General features: G+C 40.0%; 5 protein-coding genes across 5 annotated transcripts; 4 read left to right on the forward strand and 1 right to left on the reverse strand.

Annotated features, from left to right (window-relative positions):
- Positions 1-1,203: 1,203 nt before the first annotated feature.
- Lamtor4 (Late endosomal/lysosomal adaptor, MAPK and MTOR activator 4) lies at positions 1,204-2,237 on the forward strand. The gene is made up of 2 exons (XM_077443546.1): positions 1,204-1,369; positions 2,072-2,237. The coding sequence occupies exons 1-2, from the start codon at positions 1,251-1,253 to the stop codon at positions 2,235-2,237; spliced, it is 285 nt and encodes a 94-aa protein (XP_077299672.1). The 5' UTR covers positions 1,204-1,250.
- Positions 2,238-2,274: 37 nt separating this feature from the next.
- Positions 2,275-4,030, forward strand: LOC143920593 (man(5)GlcNAc(2)-PP-dolichol translocation protein RFT1). The gene has a single exon (XM_077443536.1). The coding sequence runs from the start codon at positions 2,275-2,277 to the stop codon at positions 3,940-3,942; it is 1,668 nt and encodes a 555-aa protein (XP_077299662.1). The 3' UTR covers positions 3,943-4,030.
- A 3,295-nt stretch (positions 4,031-7,325) lies between these two features.
- Slbp (Stem-loop binding protein) lies at positions 7,326-12,901 on the reverse strand. The gene is made up of 5 exons (XM_077442814.1): positions 12,870-12,901; positions 11,961-12,025; positions 10,207-10,461; positions 7,754-8,195; positions 7,326-7,682 (listed from the first exon to the last, which is right to left on the reverse strand). The coding sequence occupies exons 1-5, from the start codon at positions 12,899-12,901 to the stop codon at positions 7,565-7,567; spliced, it is 912 nt and encodes a 303-aa protein (XP_077298940.1). The 3' UTR covers positions 7,326-7,564.
- A 262-nt stretch (positions 12,902-13,163) lies between these two features.
- LOC143919656 (uncharacterized) lies at positions 13,164-16,661 on the forward strand. Its single transcript, XM_077442081.1, has 3 exons — positions 13,164-13,452; positions 13,532-13,765; positions 13,908-16,661. The coding sequence occupies exons 1-3, from the start codon at positions 13,267-13,269 to the stop codon at positions 15,309-15,311; spliced, it is 1,824 nt and encodes a 607-aa protein (XP_077298207.1). The 5' UTR covers positions 13,164-13,266; the 3' UTR covers positions 15,312-16,661.
- Positions 16,662-17,495: 834 nt separating this feature from the next.
- Positions 17,496-23,114, forward strand: LOC143919657 (uncharacterized). The gene is made up of 4 exons (XM_077442082.1): positions 17,496-17,923; positions 20,190-20,449; positions 20,529-20,762; positions 21,329-23,114. Exons 2-4 carry the CDS (start codon positions 20,264-20,266, stop codon positions 22,226-22,228), a joined length of 1,320 nt encoding a protein of 439 aa, XP_077298208.1. The 5' UTR covers positions 17,496-17,923; positions 20,190-20,263; the 3' UTR covers positions 22,229-23,114.
- The last annotated feature ends 338 nt before the right edge of the window (positions 23,115-23,452 follow it).

The raw sequence follows: 23,452 nt of genomic DNA on the forward strand, positions 1-23,452 counted from the left end.
CTTAAAAAATGAGAGCCAATCTTGATGATATTAACTTGAATTTAAAGTTAAAAAAGTTTTTAACATTTATTCAATGGTGCATGCTACATATACAGTCAATACGTAACAATAGTTATTTTAGTATCGTCGATTTCAAAATAGCCCAGATGCACTACTGATTATCACGATACTAACCTATTTCACTATCAATAATCTTTATACGTGTGAAACTGTTAACAATATTGATAGTGTAGCATTCCCCAATACATTTTTTGCCTTCAATAATGCTACTGTCCACTACGGTAAACGGATTATTGCGTAAATTGCGATCGCGCGCACGATAATCGTTGCCAAAAAAGTCGCGAAATTTTCCGCAGAGATTTTGGGTGCCAGATGTTTCGTGATCGAGATTTTAGTAACGTGTGCGAGATCGCTTTTAGCGGAATAATCATCGAACTATCCACTGCTACACATTTTTTATTTTATTTTATTTTTATTACAATCAATGTACACTCGTCATTACAGATCGCTCCAATGAAACGAGTGTACGAGAACGGTCAGACAACGTATACAAGACGTTCAATAAACATCGAATACAATAATTAATCAAGTACAGAAATAATAATCATAAAGACATCTATGGATTATTTTTAGATTTTGTGCACAATTATTATTACAATTTTTATACACATAATAAACATGAAATTATAGAGACATCTATAGATTTCATATTTCTGTGCATAATTTCTACAAATTATACACACAGATTTTTGTGACAACAGGAAATGATCTATTACCAATTTTCAGGAATCGTTTCAACATCAGATAAAATTGGCAAACTCTGATAGAGAAACGATCGATTTGGAGTCACAAAACCCCCAAATCTAACCAGCAGTTTGGTGAGTCGAACCATCGATTGCAGTGGTGCTAAATATATACGCTAATATTAAGCCAAACTGCTGGCTATGTGAAACATATGTATTATATAATTTTTTTGTAAGCTGGCGTTAATTTATTAGTTTTAGTCCATGAAGCTAACGAATATCAAATGGCTAACAACCACATTGTTCCCCTTATTATACTCATTAGCAATAATAATTTAATTTAATTATACATATTAAAAATATTATTATTTGACATTTAGCGTGCGCGGGCTATGGACGAAAAATGTCGCTGTTAGGAAACAATAAAAATAGTGGTGATCCGTCATTGATAAGAGCCAAGAGTGAGTGACATTTGACGTGGTGCTGTGGTCTTGTGGTGATCAGGCGATGGACTCGGGCTCACTGGTGCTGACAGCCGAGGGGGCGGTGCTCGAATCAGCTGGTGATCTTCAAAACGACGAGAGAGCAGCCCACAGCCTGCTGCAGCTCGTCTCTCTTGCACAACAGTCAGTTGCCACTCTCACTATCTTCCCACTCTCCACATCCACATCGTTTGCCTTCATCCACTCGTCTACTCATATCTTTCAGACTAATTCAGACATCCGTTGTTCATCTTGCACACATATACGTACTGCGTAAGAGGTTATGTATTGTCAACAAAATGCGCCTTACCACTATTTTTAACATTCAAGTCTTCAAGGGCCACACAGTGATGATATTAATTCATCCAATTTATCTGCTAATGATGAGCATCTTCTATATAACACACGAATTCCATAAAATTGAATCCATACTGAACATCGGACTACTGAAATATAGTGTGTATAAGTAGTCAATATTGAATTTAACAATAGTTGACAATGAATTTATGTATTTAACAATTGTACCAAAATGTACCAGTACTCGACACAGATTGTACTAATAGTTGATATTGACCATATTAGGATTTGCCACCGACTACTGTATAGTGGTTGAAGCCTACTGTATCTAATTGCTTGCTTGTGTTGTAACGTAAAAGCTACAGCTGGGTCTGGATATGTTAACAGTATGTTGCGTTGAATGTCTGCCACCGAAAGCTTATCTGATTTTACATGTGTATAAATAACTCTGACAAATTACTACTAGCTCCGATTCAGTAGCAGATCAAAGGTTGCTATTGTCTACTGTTGTATGTATACTGTTTCTAACACTCATGTATATCTTTGCAGAATCGATCCAGTCGCCTTTCCGAAGAACGATGGATTCAAGAAGATAACAATCACCTACGAAGACCACTGTTTCATTATATGCATGTCAAATAAGAAGATACACGTTGTGAAGAAGTCGCTCAATTCCGCATCGGATCATTTAGAATCGAACACTGTCAACGCTTAAATTCTACATCATTTCTCATATATATATCATCATCATCATGTCGAGGAATCTATTGAAAAGCAGTGTCGAGAATGCCTCCTTCAGTATCATATTTCAAGTCTTGTTCAGATGTCTTACGTTCGTCATAAACGCATGGGTGTTGAGGCACGTAGGCCATGCCGTTATCGGCATAATGAACGTCAGGTTGCTACTGCTGGAAAGTTCCATATTGTTTTTGAGCCGCGAGCCCTTTCTGAGGGCTTGTCTAGGACATAAGAACGGACCTACGTGGCCTCAGGTCATCAATCAGATGTGGCTCACTTTACCTATTAGTGTTGTATTCTCTGTATTGTTCTTGTACGTGTGGTTGCACGTGCTCTCTTTGGGGCATCCGGAGTACGCTACTCAGTATGCCTTCGGATGCTGGAGTGTCGCCATTTCGTGCGTGATTGAGCTGGCTTCGGCCAGCGTCGCACTCGTAGCTCAAATATTCTGTTTCGTAAAGCTCAGAGTCGCACTGGATACGGTTCACATCCTAGTCAGGACCGTTATCTTCTTAGCTATACTCTTGTACGACACCAACAAAGCGCTGATCGCTTTTTCCGTAGCTCAAGTCTTCAGCGCCCTCACCATCACCTTCAGTTATTACGTATTCTTTCATTGGTATATTAAAAAGTTGAATCAGTACAGGCGGACTAAAGACGCCAAGTTTGAGAAGCACTTTCAGTATATGGAGGACTTTCCTTTCAAGTCGATTAAAGAGTTTCTGCCGCAGAAGCACGGTCAGATTGAGACGCTGTTGGACGCTCAGTTGTGCACGTTGACGGTGAGTTTTGCAAAGCAGGGCTTCGTCAAGCAGCTGCTGACCGAGGGTGAGAAGTACGTCATGTCCGTCAGTCCCGTCTTGTCATTCAGCGAGCAGGCTACTTACGACGTGGTGAATAATTTGGGCAGTCTAGCGGCACGCTTCATCTTCCGTCCTATCGAAGAGAGCGGCTATTTCTACTTCACTCAAATGATAGATCGGGACATTGAGATCAAAGAGCAGGAGGAGAGCAAAGTCTCGGAGTCGTGTACCGTTCTGCGTCAGCTGTGCAAGATAGTCACGTCTATCGGGCTGATTGTTCTGGTGTTCGGGCAAAGTTACGCTCGCACTTTGCTGCTATTGTATGGTGGTGAGGGTTTCGTCGGAAGTGGTCTCCCCGTCTTGCTGATGAGGTGTCACTGTTTGGCTGTGATCCTTTTGGCTATCAATGGGGTTACCGAGTGCTATGCGTTCGCCACGATGGCCAGTCGGCAGCTGGACCGGTACAATTATCTGATGGTGTTCTTCTCGGTGAGTTTCCTGCTGCTTTCTTACGTGCTCACCAATCTGCTCGGGCCGGTGGGTTTCATTCTGTCCAACTGTATCAATATGTTGGCGCGCATATTCCACAGTACGTATTTTATAAAGAATAAGTTTAAGGATACGGCGCATCAGCCGTTGGAGGGGTTGATCATCGGAAAGGTGTTCGGAGGTGCGTTGATTGGAGCCGGTCTGATTTGCAAGGTTTCTGAGATTAGGGTGTCGCCGTATTCGCAGATACTCCATGTGTTGGGCGGGTCTGTGGTGCTGGTGATGGTCATGGGAGCGTGGGCGTATGAGAACTGGGAGTTGTTGGAGTTTGTTTACGATAAGTATGTTACTAAAAAACGAGGGGACCACCTAAAGTCTAAAGATGAGTGAGATGTTTTGGAAGTTTTCGATTTTTTTTTCATTTGTATAGTTTGTAAATAATATTATAATGATGTTTTATCCAAATATATATTGATCAAAAGTGGTGGTTGTTTTATTTTTTATTTTATTCATTCAGCAAAAAAAAGCTTGCCAGTTAGCTAGCAGTATAAGTCATTGATTGAAATGTCTCTAGTTTGAAACCTGGTTAGACCTCGATTGAAAAAATCATACATTGTATGATTTGGAGAATTGCTGCAGAGCTGCTGGTGATTCGATCGTTTCCTACCAGAGTTTGCCAATTTGTCTGATTTGATTGTTGAAACGGTTCCTTACAAATTAGCTACTTACCATTTACTGTAACTAGTGTTGTGCCCGTTGATTTCAACGCTTGGTTTTGGGAAGGGATTGATACACGAATTAAAATAAAGTTATATGTAAATATGCGGTCTCCGTGACGAGCCAGAATGTTAAATTACAGAAAAGGCAAAGATCGAAAATCGAAAGATCATAAAAAAGGGTGCATGGCTGTTTTTCTTTTTATGTAGACGTTGGTGAAGTTATAGCATTTTTATGCTCCGAGAAAAGCTCTTTTGTAACCGGTGATTCTATCGAAGTCAGTGGTGGTTATGGATTGTAATTTTAAACCATTGTTTAAAATTATAATGTTAACTTATTACTTATATACAGCCATTGGTGGATTCAATTGAAGGTTAAGGCACTTGTTGTTTAAACTGCCTCTAAATATGAGTGTTTGTTTCATAATTGCCTTTAAAAATGATCGTATCGTTTTATATGTGGGTCTACGTGACGAGCCAGAATGTTAAATTAAAGAAAACACAAATATCGGAAGGCAAAGATCGAAAATCGAAAGATCTTAAGTCGAAAGATCAAAAAAAAAAAGGGTGCATGGTAAACGGTACATACTCACTTAATTTGCGCGAGCAGGGTACAACCGTTTACCGTTAGTATGTGCCGTTTACCATGCACCCTTTTTTTTTTGATCTTTCGACTTAAGATCTTTCGATTTTAGATCTTTGCCTTCCAATATTTTTGTTTTCTGTAATTTAACCCGTAGACCCGTAAATATGTTAGGTCATTTTAGTAATTTTTAGAAGATTAATTTATAATGGAGCAGTAGCTGGATGAATGGTGTACCCTCTTCTCTCATCTAATCTTTCTCATATAGGAAGATCTGTAGACAGTGCCGGTTTTAGGGGGGGGCTGAGGGCGCCGCACGATGCGCCAAAGGCGCTTTAAAATTTAAAATTACAGCGCCAAAGGCGAAAGTGTTCAGAAAAAATTGCCGGTACTGAAAGGCCGGCACTGTCTGTAGATCTTTCTATTTTTTCTTATAGGCACGCGCACGTATTATATTAAATAGTAAAATGTTGAGTGCGCGCACTACACGCTCGCCGATCCAACCCTTTCGAAGTGATGAATGAATGTGTGCGTGTCTTTGTGTATGTGTGTACGCTCAGCGCAGCGCGCCTGACGCTGACGTCACCCGGACTACTTCACACTGATTGGTTGTGTACATATACTCCTGGTATTCTAAAATTTGTTTTTTTGAAATCTCTATACTTGTTGATACACCGTACATACATACACCGCGTCCGTTTTTATATACAATATTATATTATTAATTCATATCTATAAAACAAAGACTGTTCGTCGTGTGTGTGTGTGTGTATAATTCGATTTTGATTGGCTGTTGTCAAATTCGTTTCTGATTGGCCGTCATCAAGTTCGTTTCTGATTGGCTATCGTTAAGAGGGCTGGACACCAGCGCTTTGTCCATACAAACGTATTAGACTTCTCCCTTCCTCAATTATGGCACTAGAGAAATTATTTTTTAATATGCTATGGATATCCACCATTGGGATGCATCTATCGTTTTATTTTTTTGATTAGTTATTTTTTATAGGAGCTAGGAGCCGCCAAACATCTATAAAATCACCTCTTTTTTACACCCACGAAAAGAGTCCAGCGTGCTTATTTAACGGTCGATTTTAAAAAAAATACGCGCATAGTTGCACAGAAAATATCTTTCTCATACCGATGATGAAATTTTTTTAAAAATTGGTACAGTTTCGGAGGAGAAAATAGGAGAATACGAAACCTCGATTTTGTCGATTTAAAATACGTTTTATCTGGTCGCATTCACTCAATATATATATCGAAGAAAAGAACGGCAACAAAATTAAGGTTTCGGGTGTACAGCCCTCTTAAATGTTCAAATGAATTGAATAAAAAGCAACAAATGAATATTTACTATTGTATTGGCCATGTTTAATCAGTTTATATTACAAATACTGAGCGAAGCCAGGTAGAATATATGTAAGTGTCTGAATAAATCTGTCTGCAAAATAAAATCTTCCTGACCAGCGATTATTGATTATTTGTTTCTTTTGCCGAATGTCGCATGGGGTGGTTTGCTTTGTCCATAAGTTTATTTACTTAAAATGCATTGAGTACCCGTTGTCTGAATGAACACACGAGAAACACCATTGTAGATCCTCATATACAGAGATAACCCTTAACCATTTGAAAGCTGACCAACGCCGATCGGCGTTTTGCCAACAAGTCCACAGGCCTGAAAAACGCCAATAGGCGTTGTATTTTGGACATGTACAAAGTAAACAAGAATACTACCTGCTAAGCCTTTCCAGGTAGCATTGAAAAAAAATTAATTCAACATCGATCGTTTAATTCATGTCATTCATTTGTCAACGTTTATAAAGACTGGTTTACACCGGAATTTCTGGATTTATAACTATAGCAGAATTTCCCTAACTGCTGAGTATTTTATATTGTGGCTTGGCATTTAGATTGTGAGCATTACATTTTAACAAACTATAAAGAAGATGGAACTAGTTTTGGAAAAATACATTCATTAATACTCCTTTGTTTATTTTATATTGTTTCAAGATATATTAGAGAGTCTAAACACACCTTTACAAAACTCGATATCTTCGACGGTAGTGATCTAGGGTTTGTTCGGATTAGCTACAATTTTTATACCTTCTTTCTATTGGATTTCTAAATAATTCTAGTTGGAAATTTTCAGCGTGGCGGGCTTTCAACAGAAAAGACGTCAGCACTCAAAGGGTTAAGCGATACTATAGTATTAAACTTGTAAATATATAAATTTGAAATCATATTCATATAGTAGTTTGTTTTGATGAGGAACCGTTTCAACAACGAATCGGATAAATTGGCAAACTCTTATTAGCAACGATCTAATTGGAGTAAACTGACCAGCAGCACTGCAGAAATACTCCAAATAAATTATTTTCAATTGAGGTGGAATCCGGCAAACTCGCCACCGAGTTATACTGCTGGACTATCATTTAGTACTAATATAACGAGTTATAAATGAAAACATTTCAATTCCGAAGAACTTATTTTATTAGTAGTGTGAAAACAATTACAATTGTTTTAATGGCGATGTAACGATAATAAATATATTAGGGAGCCGAACATTGTCAAACGAAAACGAAAAAAGAAACAAAAAAAAAAAAAGAAAACTAATAATAATGTTCGTTGAAACCTATCCTAAAATACACTTTATATAAAAAAAAATTAGATATATTTTCACTGAAAAGTTAATCACAAATTCATAAAGTACATTTCACGGATCGTATTTGTGCAGATCTCGACGCCACAGAGCTATCAATTTGTCCCAAGAGCGACGACTGTACTTCATGTTCTTATTTGGCGTTCGTGGATGATTCTGTGTCCTCGACTCCCTGCAAAAAACACCCAAAATTTAACGAAAATCATCGAAATCATCGCAAATTTGCATTCAAATCCAACTTACTTTGGTACGGTGCTTATGTAATTATCGTAACCTAATGTATTCTTCCCGTAGTCTACCTGTTTCTGACGCCTTTGCAAAACTACAGGATTTGTTTCGGCTTTGTCTTGTGGACTGTCTTTCTGTTTCGACTTGAACACTGGTTCTATTACCGAGTCTTCGTCCTCGTCCTCATCATACCACTTATTGTCGCTCGGCGTCGAGTTAAGTTCTACTTTTGCATTTTGGCGCACGTCGAACGACGTATTTATTAATCTATCTTCCCGCTTGTTTTTGAACTTGGCCTCCATTGGGGAATATCTTTTTTTGTCTCTCTTCATTGGAGATTCGGCCTTTCTGTCGTCTCGTATGTTCCTACACGACTCCATGAATGCGCTCACCGACGGTTGCTCTAAAACTTTAGATTTATAGACTTGGTCCATTTCATATTCAGCAGTATAATAACCTGAAAATAAGGAGAGTAAATTCAGTACAACTTTATTATTGAAAAAAAATATATTTATTTTTTATTTAATAGTTTTGGACCATTGTGGCATTACAGGAAGAACCTAATGCGCCACAATGGCCTACATTTGAAAAATATATAAAAACAAGTAAACTGTAAATAAAGGAAAAAAGCAAAAGCAGAAAACATGGTAAAATAAAATAATAAAAAAAGTAACAAAAGGAAAATAATACATCATTCAGAGAGAAAAAAAAATAACAAAAGTGTAAAAATTAAAAATAAAATCCATCAATCCCATTCTTTGTTTACACTGAACAAAATTAAAATAGTATATAAAAATGTACAAAGGAGAAAGAAAAAGTAAAATAAAATAAAAAATATGAATAAAAAATAAAATCACAGCGAGGCCCAAATGGAAGAGAGTAGATTAAGATTCCACTCATTCATCACATTCAAATTAAGAAAGTAATGATGAGCGCAGGTTACCAGATAAATATGTTAAGATAATATCCGATAATCTACGCTCCCCAAGGTGGAAAATATCACATGTCAGGGACAGCAGCAACGATTTCATTGAGAAGTCGAATAGCTCTTGGAATAGGAGCCATTCGAAAAAGAACTGTGCGAGCAGCAGGTACAACCATCAAATGATGATGTCTACCACGCACATAATTATTAGGGACATAAAGTCCCAACTGTTCCAGCAACAACGGGCATGACGTATTACCACGCAATAGCTGGAGTAGGATAGAGATATGGGTAATACCCATACTCTTTCTTATAAAGAAAACGAAGAAATGCTTTTCGCACTTTTTCTATAATAAGAGAGTAGTTTGCTTCATGCGGATTCCACACAATTGCATTATACTCTAGCTTACTTCTAACAAGCGAGTTGAAAAGCAAGCGAGAAGACAAGGGGTTGGAGAATAATCTAGCATATCTCAAGACAAATCCAAGTCGACGAAAGGAAACGTCAGCGATTGTCTTGATGTGGTTGTGAAAGGTGAATTGAGGATCAAAAGTGATACCCAAGTCGACCATTGATTCCACGCGCTTCAACAATACGGATCCAATGGAATATCCGTGACAATAGAGCGAATTCGCACGTCCATAACTCATAATGGCACATTTACTAGTATTCAGTTCAAGCCCTAAACTGAAACTGAACTCTAAAACAGCGTTAATATCAGCTTGAAGGAGAGAGGCTTGCCTCTCATCCTTAACAGCAAAGAATAGTTTAACGTCGTCTGCAAACAAGAGACATGAAGCATTGCGTAGTACTTTAGGGAGGTTATTAATGACTATTGTAAATAGTAAAGGGCCTAAGGTGGACCCCTGAGTTACACCAGATCGCGTAAAAAATGAAGGAGATTCATAAATACCATATCTAACAAATTGCTTCCTATCAAATATATATATACATGTGTATATAAAGAGGAAGAAATACTTTTCATTGAAGTATATTCGTCAACTTCACAACTTATAATCACCGTATGATTTCTGCAAATAAAGTTATCACATATAGCATGTAAATAATAACATTGAAATCTTCAAACCATTAGCACGTTACATTATATTTGTACAATTTAATTCGTATACTAATAACACGCGGTTAATTCAACTTGGGCGACGCCAGGCATTATGGCCATACCTATATACATGTATGGAGAAATTTTATCAAAATAAAACCTTCCTATATACCGTCTTATAAAACCTTCCTAATAAAGTCAAAATAAAACCGTCCTATATACCAATGATTCTTAAGGAGATCGTCAAGAATGTCACGATTTAGCTGAACAATACGAATATTGCTTTAAAAGTCCTGAAGTACATAACTCGATGGGTTTTGATAACAGTAAGGTGGATTACGTTAATGATAATAAGAGTGAATTTTTTTAAAAGAATAATTGATAGATAGAGCTTTCAAAGATTTTTATGAAAAGGTTCACCTATAATACATATGTATATATATTGGGGGGTTTGAAGTGACATATGATAGGTTAGGCCTCACACAAATATATAAACAGGCTTTCTCCAATGCGGCGTGGTGAAGTTGCAATTGTCAGGTTAACGTTAGACGAACCTTTGGCGTGACGATGGAGCCGTGGAGTAGTGGTCGTCGAAGAGTACGAGGAGTCGAAGGTGACTTGGCTAGCTCGCGAGATGACAGCTGTCTCCTCGCGCCAAACTTCGCGTCTCAATACACAATAAACACGTCCAAACACTCTTCTTCGCAACCCGCTATTTACACGTTCTATTTTGCGGTCTCCCTCACGGGACCGAAAGTGAAACGCTCGAAAACGCAAATATCGGAAGGCAAAGATCGAAAATCGAAAGATCTTAAGTCGAAAGATCAAAAAAAGGGTGTATGATAAACGGTACTATGTATATATAATATATATGAGTGGCATGCGGTGAAATTATCTCTCTTTTTGTCATACATATGAGAGAAAGCAGGGGTGATTAGCTACACATAAACCCTTCGTTAAATTAACAAAGTCACGACGAGAATTTCAAGTCGAGAATACGTGGGAAGCACGCGAACGTTCAGTTATTTTAACCCTTATCGTACCGGGTTGTAAAGCTGAAACGAGCGCATTGAAACTGCCGTTTGATTACGCTCTACTTTGATTATGTTGGGTACACATATTTTTTCCCCGTCATAAATGACGGGTAGTGTATTGTAGTTAGGAACATACATATAAGGCGATCGGATTACGCGAGCGATTAAGTTTATTTATCAATGGAAATTGCACACCGTAAATCCAAGATAATCATTCTGATAAAATCGTATTCAGTTCACTCGTACGTATTGAAAAGCTTTCAGTCGAATATTTTCAGATTTTATTCAATACAAAAGCGAGATATATTTCTATATATTTGTAAGTTTGAAAGGACTGGCAATATTCATTCATTCACTCATTGTTATGTCCAATGTTTTATTTATCGTATTTCTTGCGTAATAATTGAATCATGCCTACAATGAATACAATATTATACAGATGCGCTATGGGAGGAAAAGCTTGTTCCTCTTGTTCCTGTTGTATCCTGCTCGCGCAAATTAAGTGAGTATGTACGACGGGGGGGAGAGACCCTTTTTTATCTTTCGACTTAAGATCTTTCGATTTTCGATCTTTGCCTTCCGATATTTGCGTTTTTGGGCGTTTCACTCTCGGTCCCGTGAGGTAGACCCTCTATTTCGGTGGGTTCGGTGTATATTGCCCACAAAGCACTCGCCCGAAAGTCACTAAAATCTCTATAACCGAACATCTGGCAGCTGAAAAGTCCATCATACTAACGATAGCTATCATACTAACGAGAATTCCAGTGCCAAATATTCCGTATTCGCGATTTTCATGGCAAAAATTGTCTTTTGGCCGATCGCCATGTGAGTAATAATCCAATTACCATTTTTGTGTCGGAAAACATTTCTAATGCGCAAAATCTGGTTCCAAATTAACAATCTTGATACTTTTTTTTGTTACCAATTGATGACAATACAATAATTTACTGTCAATTAACTTAATTCAGACCAGTGGCGGCTCGTCCATATGGGTTGCGGGGCTGTAGTCCACCCAGTACAGTAAAAATTCAGGCTATTTTTTTCGTGAACATGGGCTGCGGATTGCAGCCTCCCAGTATAGTACATAAGCATGCTATTTTTGTTTTCATTCGACCACTGGTTTGGTTAATGAGCTACTACAGCCTGATTAATCTATGCAGCCCCCCCACTATGAATTCTCACGAGCCGCTACTAATTCAGACCACGCTTTTTAACCCTTTGAATGCTGACCAACGCTGATCGGCGTTTTCCCAACAAGTCTACGAGCCTGAAATGCGTTGATAGGCATTACATTTTAACAAACTATAAAGAAGATGGAACTAGTTTTGGAAAAATATATTCATTAATAGACTTCTTTTGTTTATTTTATATTGTTGCAAGATATATTAGAGAGTCTAAACACACTTAGGTGGTAGTTATCTAGGGTTTGTTTGGATACAATTACTATAATTTTTATACCTGCTTTCTATTGGATTTCTAAATAATTCTATTTGTAAATTTTTGTGAAATTTTCAGCGTGGAAGACTTTGAACAGAGAAGACGTTAATAATTAATCAGATTATTCGGATATGAGCAGAAAAAGCAATGAGCCTTTTCCAGTGGCGGTTCATATGGGCTGCGGGGCTGCAGGCCCCCCCAGTACAGTACAAATGCATGCTGTTTTTGTCGTTTACATAGGCTGCGGCCTGCAGACCTCCCAGTATAGTACATATGCATGGTATTTTTGTTTTCATTCAATCACCGGTTTGGGTAACGAGCTACTACAGTCGGATTTATCTCTGCAGCCACACCACTATGAGTTTTCACGAGCCGCTACTGGCCTTTTCTTTATCAATCAGAATCCAACAAGTTTATCGTTTGCACTGACTTTTACAAGGCAGTCGTTCGTTTTCAATACGCCTACAATTTATTTATAAAAATATGATAAAGAGCACTGATTCCGTACCCGGATAATCGAGGTTGTACTGTTATATAGATTACATTGCATTGATCGAGAAAATATATATTTATTTATTGAACAAAAAAACAACAGACAACAGATGTAGAAATGATTCGGTGATTATATCCTAAATGTGAATCGTTAACAGGATAACCGCCGCTACGAAAATTACTCGCATGGATCTCCTGTAGCTCGAAAATTCATCGCACAAAAAAATTGCCGTACAGAAAACTGTCCACATATTGATCAAAATTGCCCAAATCTCGTAAAAAAAAAGCATTTGCTGACCAATATTTCAGCAGTTTTCTATAAGGTAATTTTCGAGCAATTTTTGTAGCGGCGGTTATTCTGGTAGAGATTCACATTTGAGATGTAGCCCGTTTACCCAAAAATATAGATCAGTAAAGTGGACTTTTCTTGCCAACGGACAAATGCCTGGATTTTCCAGGAGAAAATTGTGTTTGGCAACACTAATTTTGACATTCAACAATCTAGAAACCCCACTCGAGTCCGTTACCAGCGCCACTTTCGCGTCAGACTGGGAAGACCCTCGACTAGATACGTCTTAAATGTCTACATCTAGGAATCCATTGTCCACTATCCACTCTCCAGGAGTTTGTGCTTCTTCTTCCCAAGTAGCGATGGAGTGCAGACTTTGTCTCTGCTCTGCTCCAGCAGGATCCTTCGTCTCCATCCACGACGACCCTCATCCACCGCGTTTGGCGCAACGCATTTGGACCTGCTGTCAGCTGCGGGTTAGTCACGTTACGCTTGAACCACTGCTATTGTTAATTCGCTACTCCTCGTTATCGTCAATACCTTCCACATTTGCAGGTAAGGAAAGGTGACCATCTGCCAGATATGATATGCCTTTCTTGTGTCAGCAATCTGGAATTTTTCGAGAGCTTTCGAAACGCTTGTTTTCGGAATGACACAAAGTCGAGGGTGGAATTAGGCAAGTATGTGAAAGTCAAACCGGAAGAGGTTTTGCTGGAAGATTTAATATGGGAAGATGAGTTGGGTGCTGATTGGCCATCCAACATTTCTAGCTCACCAGACGACGGCGAGGTAAGTAAATCAAGATCTTTAGATTGATTCTTAGAGAAACATTCACTTAATCGAAAGTAAAAATTCATATGTAAAATGACATCTAATCACACTATAAATATGTTCACATGTTCAATTGAATAAATTTCGGTTTATTTTTTAGATCCCTGGAAGAAAAAACACTTTGGGAGATAATATGGCAGCAATAATAGATGCCAACAGACACATTCTAGCGGAAGAATTACCATTTCGAAAAACTTTAGATAAGATGTGCTCAACAAATTCTGAATTGGACCGTAAAACAGATTTCCAATACAAATCGTTGACTCGTAAAAACAATCTAGTGACACAGAAAAACTCACCCACTCAAAGAGAGCTGCATGATTGTGACACTTGTTCAAAATCTTTTAACAGTAAAGATGATCTAAGTGTACACTTGAGGGTTCATAGTGGGGCAAAGCCACATAAATGTGACGTTTGTTTCAAATCATTGCTTTCGAAATCTAAACTCCGTGTACACATGGGTATTCATACTGGGTTAAAGTCACACACATGTGACATTTGTTTAAAATCATTCCTTAGAAAAGGTGAACTCAATGTACATATGCGTAGGCATACTGGAGTAAAGCCATACAAATGTGAAATTTGTTTAAAATCATTTCTTAGAATATCACAACTCAATGTACATATGCGTATTCATAATGGAGTAAAGTCACACAAATGTGACATTTGTTTAAAATCATTCCTTAGAAAAGGTGAACTCAATGTACATGTGCGTATGCATCTTGGAGTAAAGCCACATAAATGTGACATTTGTTTAAAATCATTTCTTAGAAAATCACACCTCAATTCACACATGGAAATTCATACCGGGGTGAAGTCACACAAATGTGACATTTGTTTGAAGTCATTCCTTAGAAAATCACAACTCAAAGTACATATGGATATTCATACTGGAGTAAAGCCACACAAATGTGACATTTGTTTAAAATCATTCCTTAGAAAACGTGAACTCAATTCACATATGGTTACTCATACTGGGGAAAAGTCATACAAATGCGACATATGTTTAAAATCATATTCTCAAAAACAAAGTCTTGTTGCACATATGAGTATTCATACTAGAGTAAGGGCACACAAATGTGATATTTGTTTAAAATCATTCCTTAGAAAAAATCTACTCAATTCACATGTGGTTATTCATACTGAGGTAAAGCCATACAAATGTGACATTTGTTCAAAAACATATTCTCTGAAACGATATCTTAGTGCACATATGGGTATCCATACTGGGGCAAAGCCACACAAATGTTACATTTGCTTAAAATCATTCCATAGAAAATCACACATCAATTTTCACATGGTTACTCATACTGGGATAAAACCACACAAATGTGACATTTGTTTAAAATCCTTCCTTAAAAAAAGAGAACTAAATTCACATATGTTTATTCATACTGGGGTAAGTCCACACAAATGTGACATTTGTTCAAAAATATTTACTGCGAAACGAAATCTTAGTGCACATATATATAAAATTCATAATGGGGTAATGTTACAAAAATAGAAATATTTTACAGGTCTTTTCGTAAAAAAAAGTATTTGCGGGCAGTTTTCTTGCGACCAACTTTCCTGTGCGATCAATTTTCGTGCTACGGGTTATCCACGCGAGCGGCTATCCTGTTAGCGATTCACATTTGACAAGTAACCCGTTTACCGATTTTTTGATACTCGTGTAGGCGGGGTAGGAAGTGTTGACCGTATCCCAGCCTAACGAAACACTGTTGTGCTTGTTTTAGGTTGTTTTATTGTTTGCCTAATCATTGTACAAGTGTATTAGAATTGTGGCGGCTCGCTTATACGACATGGTCGAGTTTGGTTGCCTTCCTGCGAGTGGGGACCAACCCGGCTGGGTTCGGAGAGCTACTACTCACTCTGTCTTCAGCTGTCATATAATAAACACGTGCATTAACATGCCAGTCGTCTCATTCGTTCATCCTCCATACTGGTGACCCCCGACATCGAGCCACGCAGCCTCGATCAATTTCAACATGCCGCTCATCCCATGCCGCTCATCCCTGCCTCGCCGAGTCAGGCGGGAGAAGCTACCCGCCGCGCCCCCATCGCCATCAACACGCGTCGCGGCCCGCGGGTGACAATAAACGAGCAGACACGGCTACCTACCTACCTACCTACCTACCGACGTCCAGCCACAACGTCGACGACAGGTGCTTTTAAAAAATGGGGGAGCGAATGAGACGACGATCTTGACAGCTGGATGTGGAGTCATGCGCGATCCACTACACATAGAACGGTCATCCAGCACCACAAGACATACACCACCTCAGCACCATCATCATCATCATCATCATCATCAAGGCCCCGTCCGTCCCCACGAGCGTCGTCACGCCGAGACGGGCGGTAGCGCTACAACACCTCCACGAGCCACAACGACTCACAGTCCAGCTCGGAGTATCATCAACCACATCGATGCCCCTGCCGCCCCCGCCGCCCCACCAACCGACATCAGCCTCGGAAGAGCGGCGCCGCCGCAGCATCGCATCGCGCGACCATCGGACCACCCACCGTCCTGCTCGCGACGTCACCGCCCTCGAATCTACCGACCATTCAGGGCGGTACACCTATGTACACAGCGGATGACCCACGTCAACATTTTTTTTTCTCCCTACGTAATAATTTTTTCTCTTTGTGTAACAACAATTTTTTTTCTTTTGTAAAATTTGTTTCTTTGTAATTTTGGTATCGCTGATGCTGGGGGGGGAGTGATGTGGCGGCTCGCTTATACGACATGGTCGAGTTTGGTTGCCTTCCTGCGAGTGGGGACCAACCCGGCTGGGTTCGGAGAGCTACTACTCACTCTGTCTTCAGCTGTCATATAATAAACACGTGCATTAACATGCCAGTCGTCTCATTCGTTCATCCTCCATAGAATATTTGGGGAAGTTTTCTTGAAGCGGCTATTGACTGTTGACTTGGTGTCGTGATGGCCGCTGGATCTGCAATGTGTCGTTGCTCTGGATCCGGCTATGTTCAGAAGGTCTCTGGATGTCGACTGGTCCGCTGCTGTGTGTCGACTCTTGTTGCTGTGGGTCGACTGGTCTGCTGCTGTGTGTCGACGCTTGTTGCTGTGGGTCGACTGAAGTTGTTTGGGGTGGACCTCATTTTATATTGTTTTTGGGCATCACGTGACTCGTCGCAGATGGTGGTTATGCGTGTGCGAGGAATGTGTTTTTGTCGATTAGGGTGGACGTTACTCGAACGTTTGGCGACGTTCCACTCGATTTAGTTTAATGGCTACAGGTGTTCTTCGACCGGTGTTGTTCCGCTCGACTTGTAGGGGTGGAACTTGCTAGAATGTTTGGCACCGTTCCGCTCGATTTAGTTTAATGGCTGCAGGTGTTCTTCGACTTCGGGTGACGTCAATGGTTAAGCGTGGGAAATGTATTCTGCGTCGCAATAAATGTCTTGACGATGGTGACGAGATTCCTACACTCGCATTGAGTTGATGCCATTGACACATGCAATACTTGAATGAATCTAAACGTTTTCATGTAACGGTAGTACTGTAATAATCTACACCCCGGTGTCTTTCTTGTTTATGTATTTTGTTTCTTTTCGTGTGAATTATTTTTTGTTTAAAATTGTTGGCTACAGTCTGATCGCTTATATTTCATCGGGGGTGTCCGAGCCAACAAACCCACATGGCCGTGTTTTGGGCTCTTACGGGCGCGCACTCATTTTTTTACGAGGCGCGTTCATCTGTCAAAACAGACGCTCGCTATACGCCGGCCGAGACGCTCGCCATCCGCCGGCCGAGACGGTACTGGCGTAGCTGGTCTACCTTGCCTGACCAGCTGCAGCCAGCGTACTCATCCACAGCCCCCGCCAGAGAGGGGCACAGGCGCCGGCAAACTCCCCGGCTCGCCATTCTATTCGTCAATAAACAAGGATAACCCGAGCTGACCTGTCTAATTCCCCACCCCGCCCTGTTCCAGCACGTGCTCCAGAGCGAGCTGAACACACATAGAGACGACGACACACACACACAGCCACTGGTCACCCAGCATACACACACACATTACAGCTCCTGAAGCTAACGTTCATGGTCCTTCGAGTCGGGATGATCTACAGCGCTGGACTCTGTCGTCGGCATACCAGGTTGGTCGTCAGCCATTTTGTCTCTCCCGTTATTCCTTTGTGTTGGCTGTCCGCCATCTTGTAATCCCGCTTCCCTTTTGTTTAACGGCGTGGGTTTCCCCCCCCCCCCCTTTTGTTTCACGGCGCGGGTTTCCCCCCCGTGATATCGTTTCACCCCTCACAGTTTCTCGAAGTCATGACGACTCAATTGCGACGTCGTCGTGGCGCCCTTCGGGGAAGGCTGACGAAGCTCACGAATCTGGTCGACCAATTACCGCCGAGCGTGACCCGACTCGAATATAAGCTCGAGGAGGCGCGCCAGCTGCGTCTCGATTTCTTGGACACGCAGTCCGAGTTAGAAGCGTTAGAGCTCAAAGAGGCGGAGGAGTCCGCGCTGACATGGGACGAATTTGAGGACGCCTATTTGGCATATACAGATGCAGTGCTGGACAAACTAGATGCCGCAAAGAGCATCACCTTGTCGGGAGGAACCTCCCCCCCAAGCGACCTTTTCCCGGTCGATCAAACCGTCCGTCGCACTGTTGACCAACTCGCTACTCCCCCAGTGGACCAACCCATTCGTCTCCCGGCACTAGAACTGCCAACATTCGATGGTAAGCTCGAAGATTGGCCCCAGTTCTCCCAACGCTTCCAAGCCGCAATAGACGGCAGTAAAGTGGATTCAGTCCGCTTCCAATATCTTACTGCCAGTCTTACCGGTGAGGCCCGCAACATTCTCCGCGGCCTCGACTGTGCGGAAGGGGCCTTCACCACCGCTTGGTCCATTCTCGAGGACCGGTACAACAATAAGAGGTTGTTGGTCCAGAGACACGTCCAGGCATTGCTCAACGCTGAGCCTGTGGGCCATGACGTTGGTCAAGGGTTGCGGCGGCTGTTGGATGACATCACCATGCATACCCGCACCCTCGGGTCCATGGGCGTCCCCGTCGTCACATGGGACGACATCCTCGTAAAAATGAGTGCGCGCCCGTAAGAGCCCAAAACACGGCCATGTGGGTTTGTTGGCTCGGACAGGGGGCAATTCAGTTCATTGCTTTGAGATAAGATCCATGCACCAGACCTATATTTTCATGTTTTGTACATATGTATATAAAACATTGCTAATTGTTGAATATGAGGAAATTGAGTAATTGTTGAATATGAGAAGTGAAAAATATGGAATACTGCAAGTTATATTGTTTTGAGTTGACTTTCCGTTGCTATGACTTTCCATCGCAAAGTCAACATTTAAATGAAACGTTATTCCGAATCAAAGCCAGTGATCTCATATACTTATTTCACAACAATAGCCAAGTCTTACGATGGCATAATCGTCGCTCTTGTACAAACATGCAGAATGAATCTCTGGCAACGTCCCATTTGACTATTCCAGAAGAAAGAATTCATCGCTTTGAAGCTGAGAAACGAGCTTCTTTGTACACATAATTACTATTGTAAACATAAATAAAGGATCCTCTTACTAACACAATCAGTGTTTTCATAGACCTTCCCGCGGTGAATTAAGATTAAACTGTGATTTGACATTCGAACTATCAAAGTAAAATGAACGCAAAAGCGATTGCCAACCTTCTCGGATGCGAGCGTCAGATGAGCTAACAGATGCCCGCGAACAACTCGCGAGGACCACAACCAACGGCCACGAGGGTTTTTGGCTCGAACATATGTCTAGTCGATAATAATAAAAATTTCTTAAATAAAAAGTATTTGCGAAAATTTTTGTTTGTGTGACCAGTAATCATACGACCAATTTTTAATTTTTGGGTGTGACCAGTTTTCTCGTGACCGATTTTAGGGTGACCCGTTTTAGTACGACGGGTGATCACGTGTGACCGATCTAGAGCGACCGGTTATCCTGAGACCGGTTCACATTTGACTAGTAATCACTGTACCGACAACAGATGTAGAAATGGTGATTATATCCTAAATGTGAATCGTTAACAGGATGACCGCCGCTACGAAAATTACTCGCATTGATCTCCTGTAGCTCGAAAATTCGTCGCACAGGAAAATTGCCGTACAGATAACTGTCCACATATTGGTCAAAATTGCCCAAATCTCGTAAAAAAAAAGCATTTCCTGACCAATTTTTGAGCGATTTTTGTAGCGGCGGTTATTCTGGTAGAGATTCACATTTGAGATGTAGCCCGTTTACCCAATAATACAGATCAGTAAAGTGGACTTTTCTTGCCAACGGACAAATGCCTGGAATTTCCAGGAGAAAATAAATTGTGCTTGGCAACACTAATTTTGACATTCAACAATCTAGAAACCCCACTCGAGTCCGTCACCAGCGCCACCTTCGCGTCAGACTGGGAAGACCCTCGACTAGATACGTCTTAAATGTCTACATCTAGGAATCCATTGTCCACTATCCACTCTCCAGGAGTTTGTGCTTCTTCTTCCCAAGTAGCGATGGAGTGCAGACTTTGTCTCTGCTCTGCTCCAGCAGGGTCCTTCGTCTCCATCCACGACGACCCTCATCCACCGCGTTTGGCGCAACGCATTTGGACCTGCTGTCAGCTGCGGGTTAGTCACGATACTCTTGAACCACTGTTATTGTTAATTCGCTACTCCTCGTTATCGTCAACACCTTTCACATTTGCAGGTTAGCAGAGGTGACCATCTGCCAGATATGATATGCCTTTCTTGTGTCAACAATCTGGAATTGTTCGACAGCTTTCGAAACGCTTGTTTTCGGAATGACACAACGTCGAGGGTGAAGTTAGACAAGTATTTGAAAGTCAAACCGGAAGAGGTTTTGCTGGAAGATTTAATATGGGAAGATGAGTTGGGTGCTGATTGGCCATCCAACATTTCTAGCTCACCAGACGATGGCGAGGTAAGTAAATATAATTCAAGTTCTTTAGATTGATTCTTAGAGAAACATTCAATTAACTGTTTGCCCGCGGTTGTCTTCTATGGAAGCTTTCCGCGACAAGTCTGTAGCGCGGCTGTCTTCCATAGAATTTCTGAACTTTGCACGGGATTTTGAGCCTATTTCAACTGGTCAAAATTAGTTTTTTGTGGAACCATACTGAAACCTCGTTTATGTGTCGTCACGTCTGTTGAAAAATGGCGACCATACGTCTCAATTGTATGAAGAATGATTATTTGACAATTAAGCCAAAAATACGAGATATATTATGTATTTTATTGTTTAAAATAATACTTTATGTGTTAATTAAAATATCTGGTTACTAAGTAAATATTAAAATCTGTATTTAAGTATTGAAAAATCGATTGCCAAATTCGCGAAAAAGGTGCCGTGTACAGGGCTTGTTCGCTATATTTATTGCCGCGGGCAAAGGGTTAATCGAAATAATAAATTCATATGTAAAATGACATCTAATCACACTATAAATATGTTCACATGTTAAATTGAATAAATTTCGGTTTATTTTTTAGACCCCTGGAAGAAAAAACACTTTGGGAGATAATATGGCAGCAATAATAGATGCCAACAGACACATTCTAGCGGAAGAATTACCATTTCGAAAACCTTTAGATAAGATGTGCTCAACAAATTCTGAATTGGACCATAAAACAGATTTCCAATACAAATCGTTTACTCGTAAAAACAATCTAGTGACACAGAAAAACTCACTTACTCAAAGAGAGCTGCATGATTGTGACACTTGTTCAAAATCTTTTAACAGTAAAGATGATCTAAGTGTACACATGAGGGTTCATAGTGGGGCAAAGCCACATAAATGTGACGTTTGTTTCAAATCATTGCTTTCGAAATCTGAACTCCGTGTACACATGGGTATTCATACTGGGTTAAAGTCACACACATGTGACATTTGTTTAAAATCATTCCTTAGAAAAGGTGAACTCAATGTACATATGCGTAGGCATACTGGAGTAAAGCCATACAAATGTGACAATTGTTTAAAATCATTCCTTAGAAAAAATGAACTCAATGTACATATGCGTATGCATACTGGAATAAGGCCACACAAATGTGACATTTGTTTAAAATCGTATATTATAAAATCACACCTCAATGCACACATGAATATTCATACCGGGGTGATGTCACACAAATGTGACATTTGTTTAAAGTTATTCCTTAAAAAATCACAACTCAAAGTACATATGGATATTCATACTGGAGTAAAGCCACACAAATGTGACATTTGTTTAAAATCATTCCTTAGAAAAGGTGAACTCAATTTACATGTGGTTACTCATACTGGGGTAAGTCCGGCCAAATGTGACATTTGTTCCAAAATATTTACTACGAAACGAAATCTTAGTGCACATATATATAATATTCATAATGGGGTAATGTTACAAAAATAGATTCGATAAGTTCCGAATCTTGCCTTATTAAACTCGCCAGAAAGATCCAACTCAATTTTAATAATTGCATCTGTGCACATCGAAAGGTTACTCGTCAACTGATGTGCAATCTATCATTCGAGAAAATGAGAATTACGTTTCAAACTGCGGTTCTGTTAATCTGTCATTCGTTTGTCTGGCGATTTTAGAGTGGATGCACCAAACCCGAGTAATAGCGTTCGAACACGCGGTATTTGATAGATCTATCAAATACTGCGGTAGATACCGCTAGTGTTAACGCTACCATTGAGTCGATGCCATTGACACATGCAATACTTGAATGAATCTGAACGTTTTCATGTAACGGTAGTACTGTAATCATGTACATCCTGGTGTCTTTCTTGTTTATGTATTTTGTTTCTTTTCGTGTGAATTATTTTTTGTTTAAAATTGTTGGCTACAGCCTGATCGCTTATATTTCATCTGGGACAATTCAGTTCGTTGCTTTGAGATAAGAGCCATGCACCAGACCTATATTTTCATGTTTAATATGAGTAAATTGAGTAAATTGAGTAATTGTTGAATATGAGAAGTGAAAAATATGGAAAACTGCAAGTTATATTGTTTTGAGTTGACTTTCCATCGCAAAGTCAACATTTAAGTGAATCGTTATTCCGAATCAAAGCCAGTGATCTCATATACATATTTCGCAACAATAGCCAAGTCTTACGATGGCATAATCGTCGCTCTTGTACAAACATGCAGAATGAATCTCTGGCAACGTCCCATTTGACTATTCCAGAAGAAAGAATTCATCGCTCCGAAGCTCAGAAACGAGCTTCTTTGTACATATAATTACTATTGTAACATGTATTGAACATAAATAAAGGATCCTCTTACTAACACAATCAGTGTTTTCATAGACCTTCCCGCGGTGAATTAAGATTAAACTGTGATTTGTTCTGTGATTTCTCAGGTTCGAAAGATATCGCTAAGGGTTTTGCTGAGCATTTTAAATCTGCATTTGTAGACTCATTCACTCAATCTTCAAATAATAAGTTCCAAACAAGTCATTCCTTCATTCTGTCAGTATTTGAATTTAATATCAGTGATATGGAGTATGGGTTCCAGAAGCTGAAACCTAATAGATCTTTTGGTCCTGACTTTATTCCCGATTTTGTTTTAAAGGGATGCAAGTCCAGTTTGTTATATCCTTTGCTTCATGTCTATAATTTATCACTGAAA

Source organism: Arctopsyche grandis, chromosome 12 (genome assembly GCF_051622035.1).
Source record: "Arctopsyche grandis isolate Sample6627 chromosome 12, ASM5162203v2, whole genome shotgun sequence".
Classification (NCBI taxonomy): domain Eukaryota; kingdom Metazoa; phylum Arthropoda; class Insecta; order Trichoptera; family Hydropsychidae; genus Arctopsyche; species Arctopsyche grandis.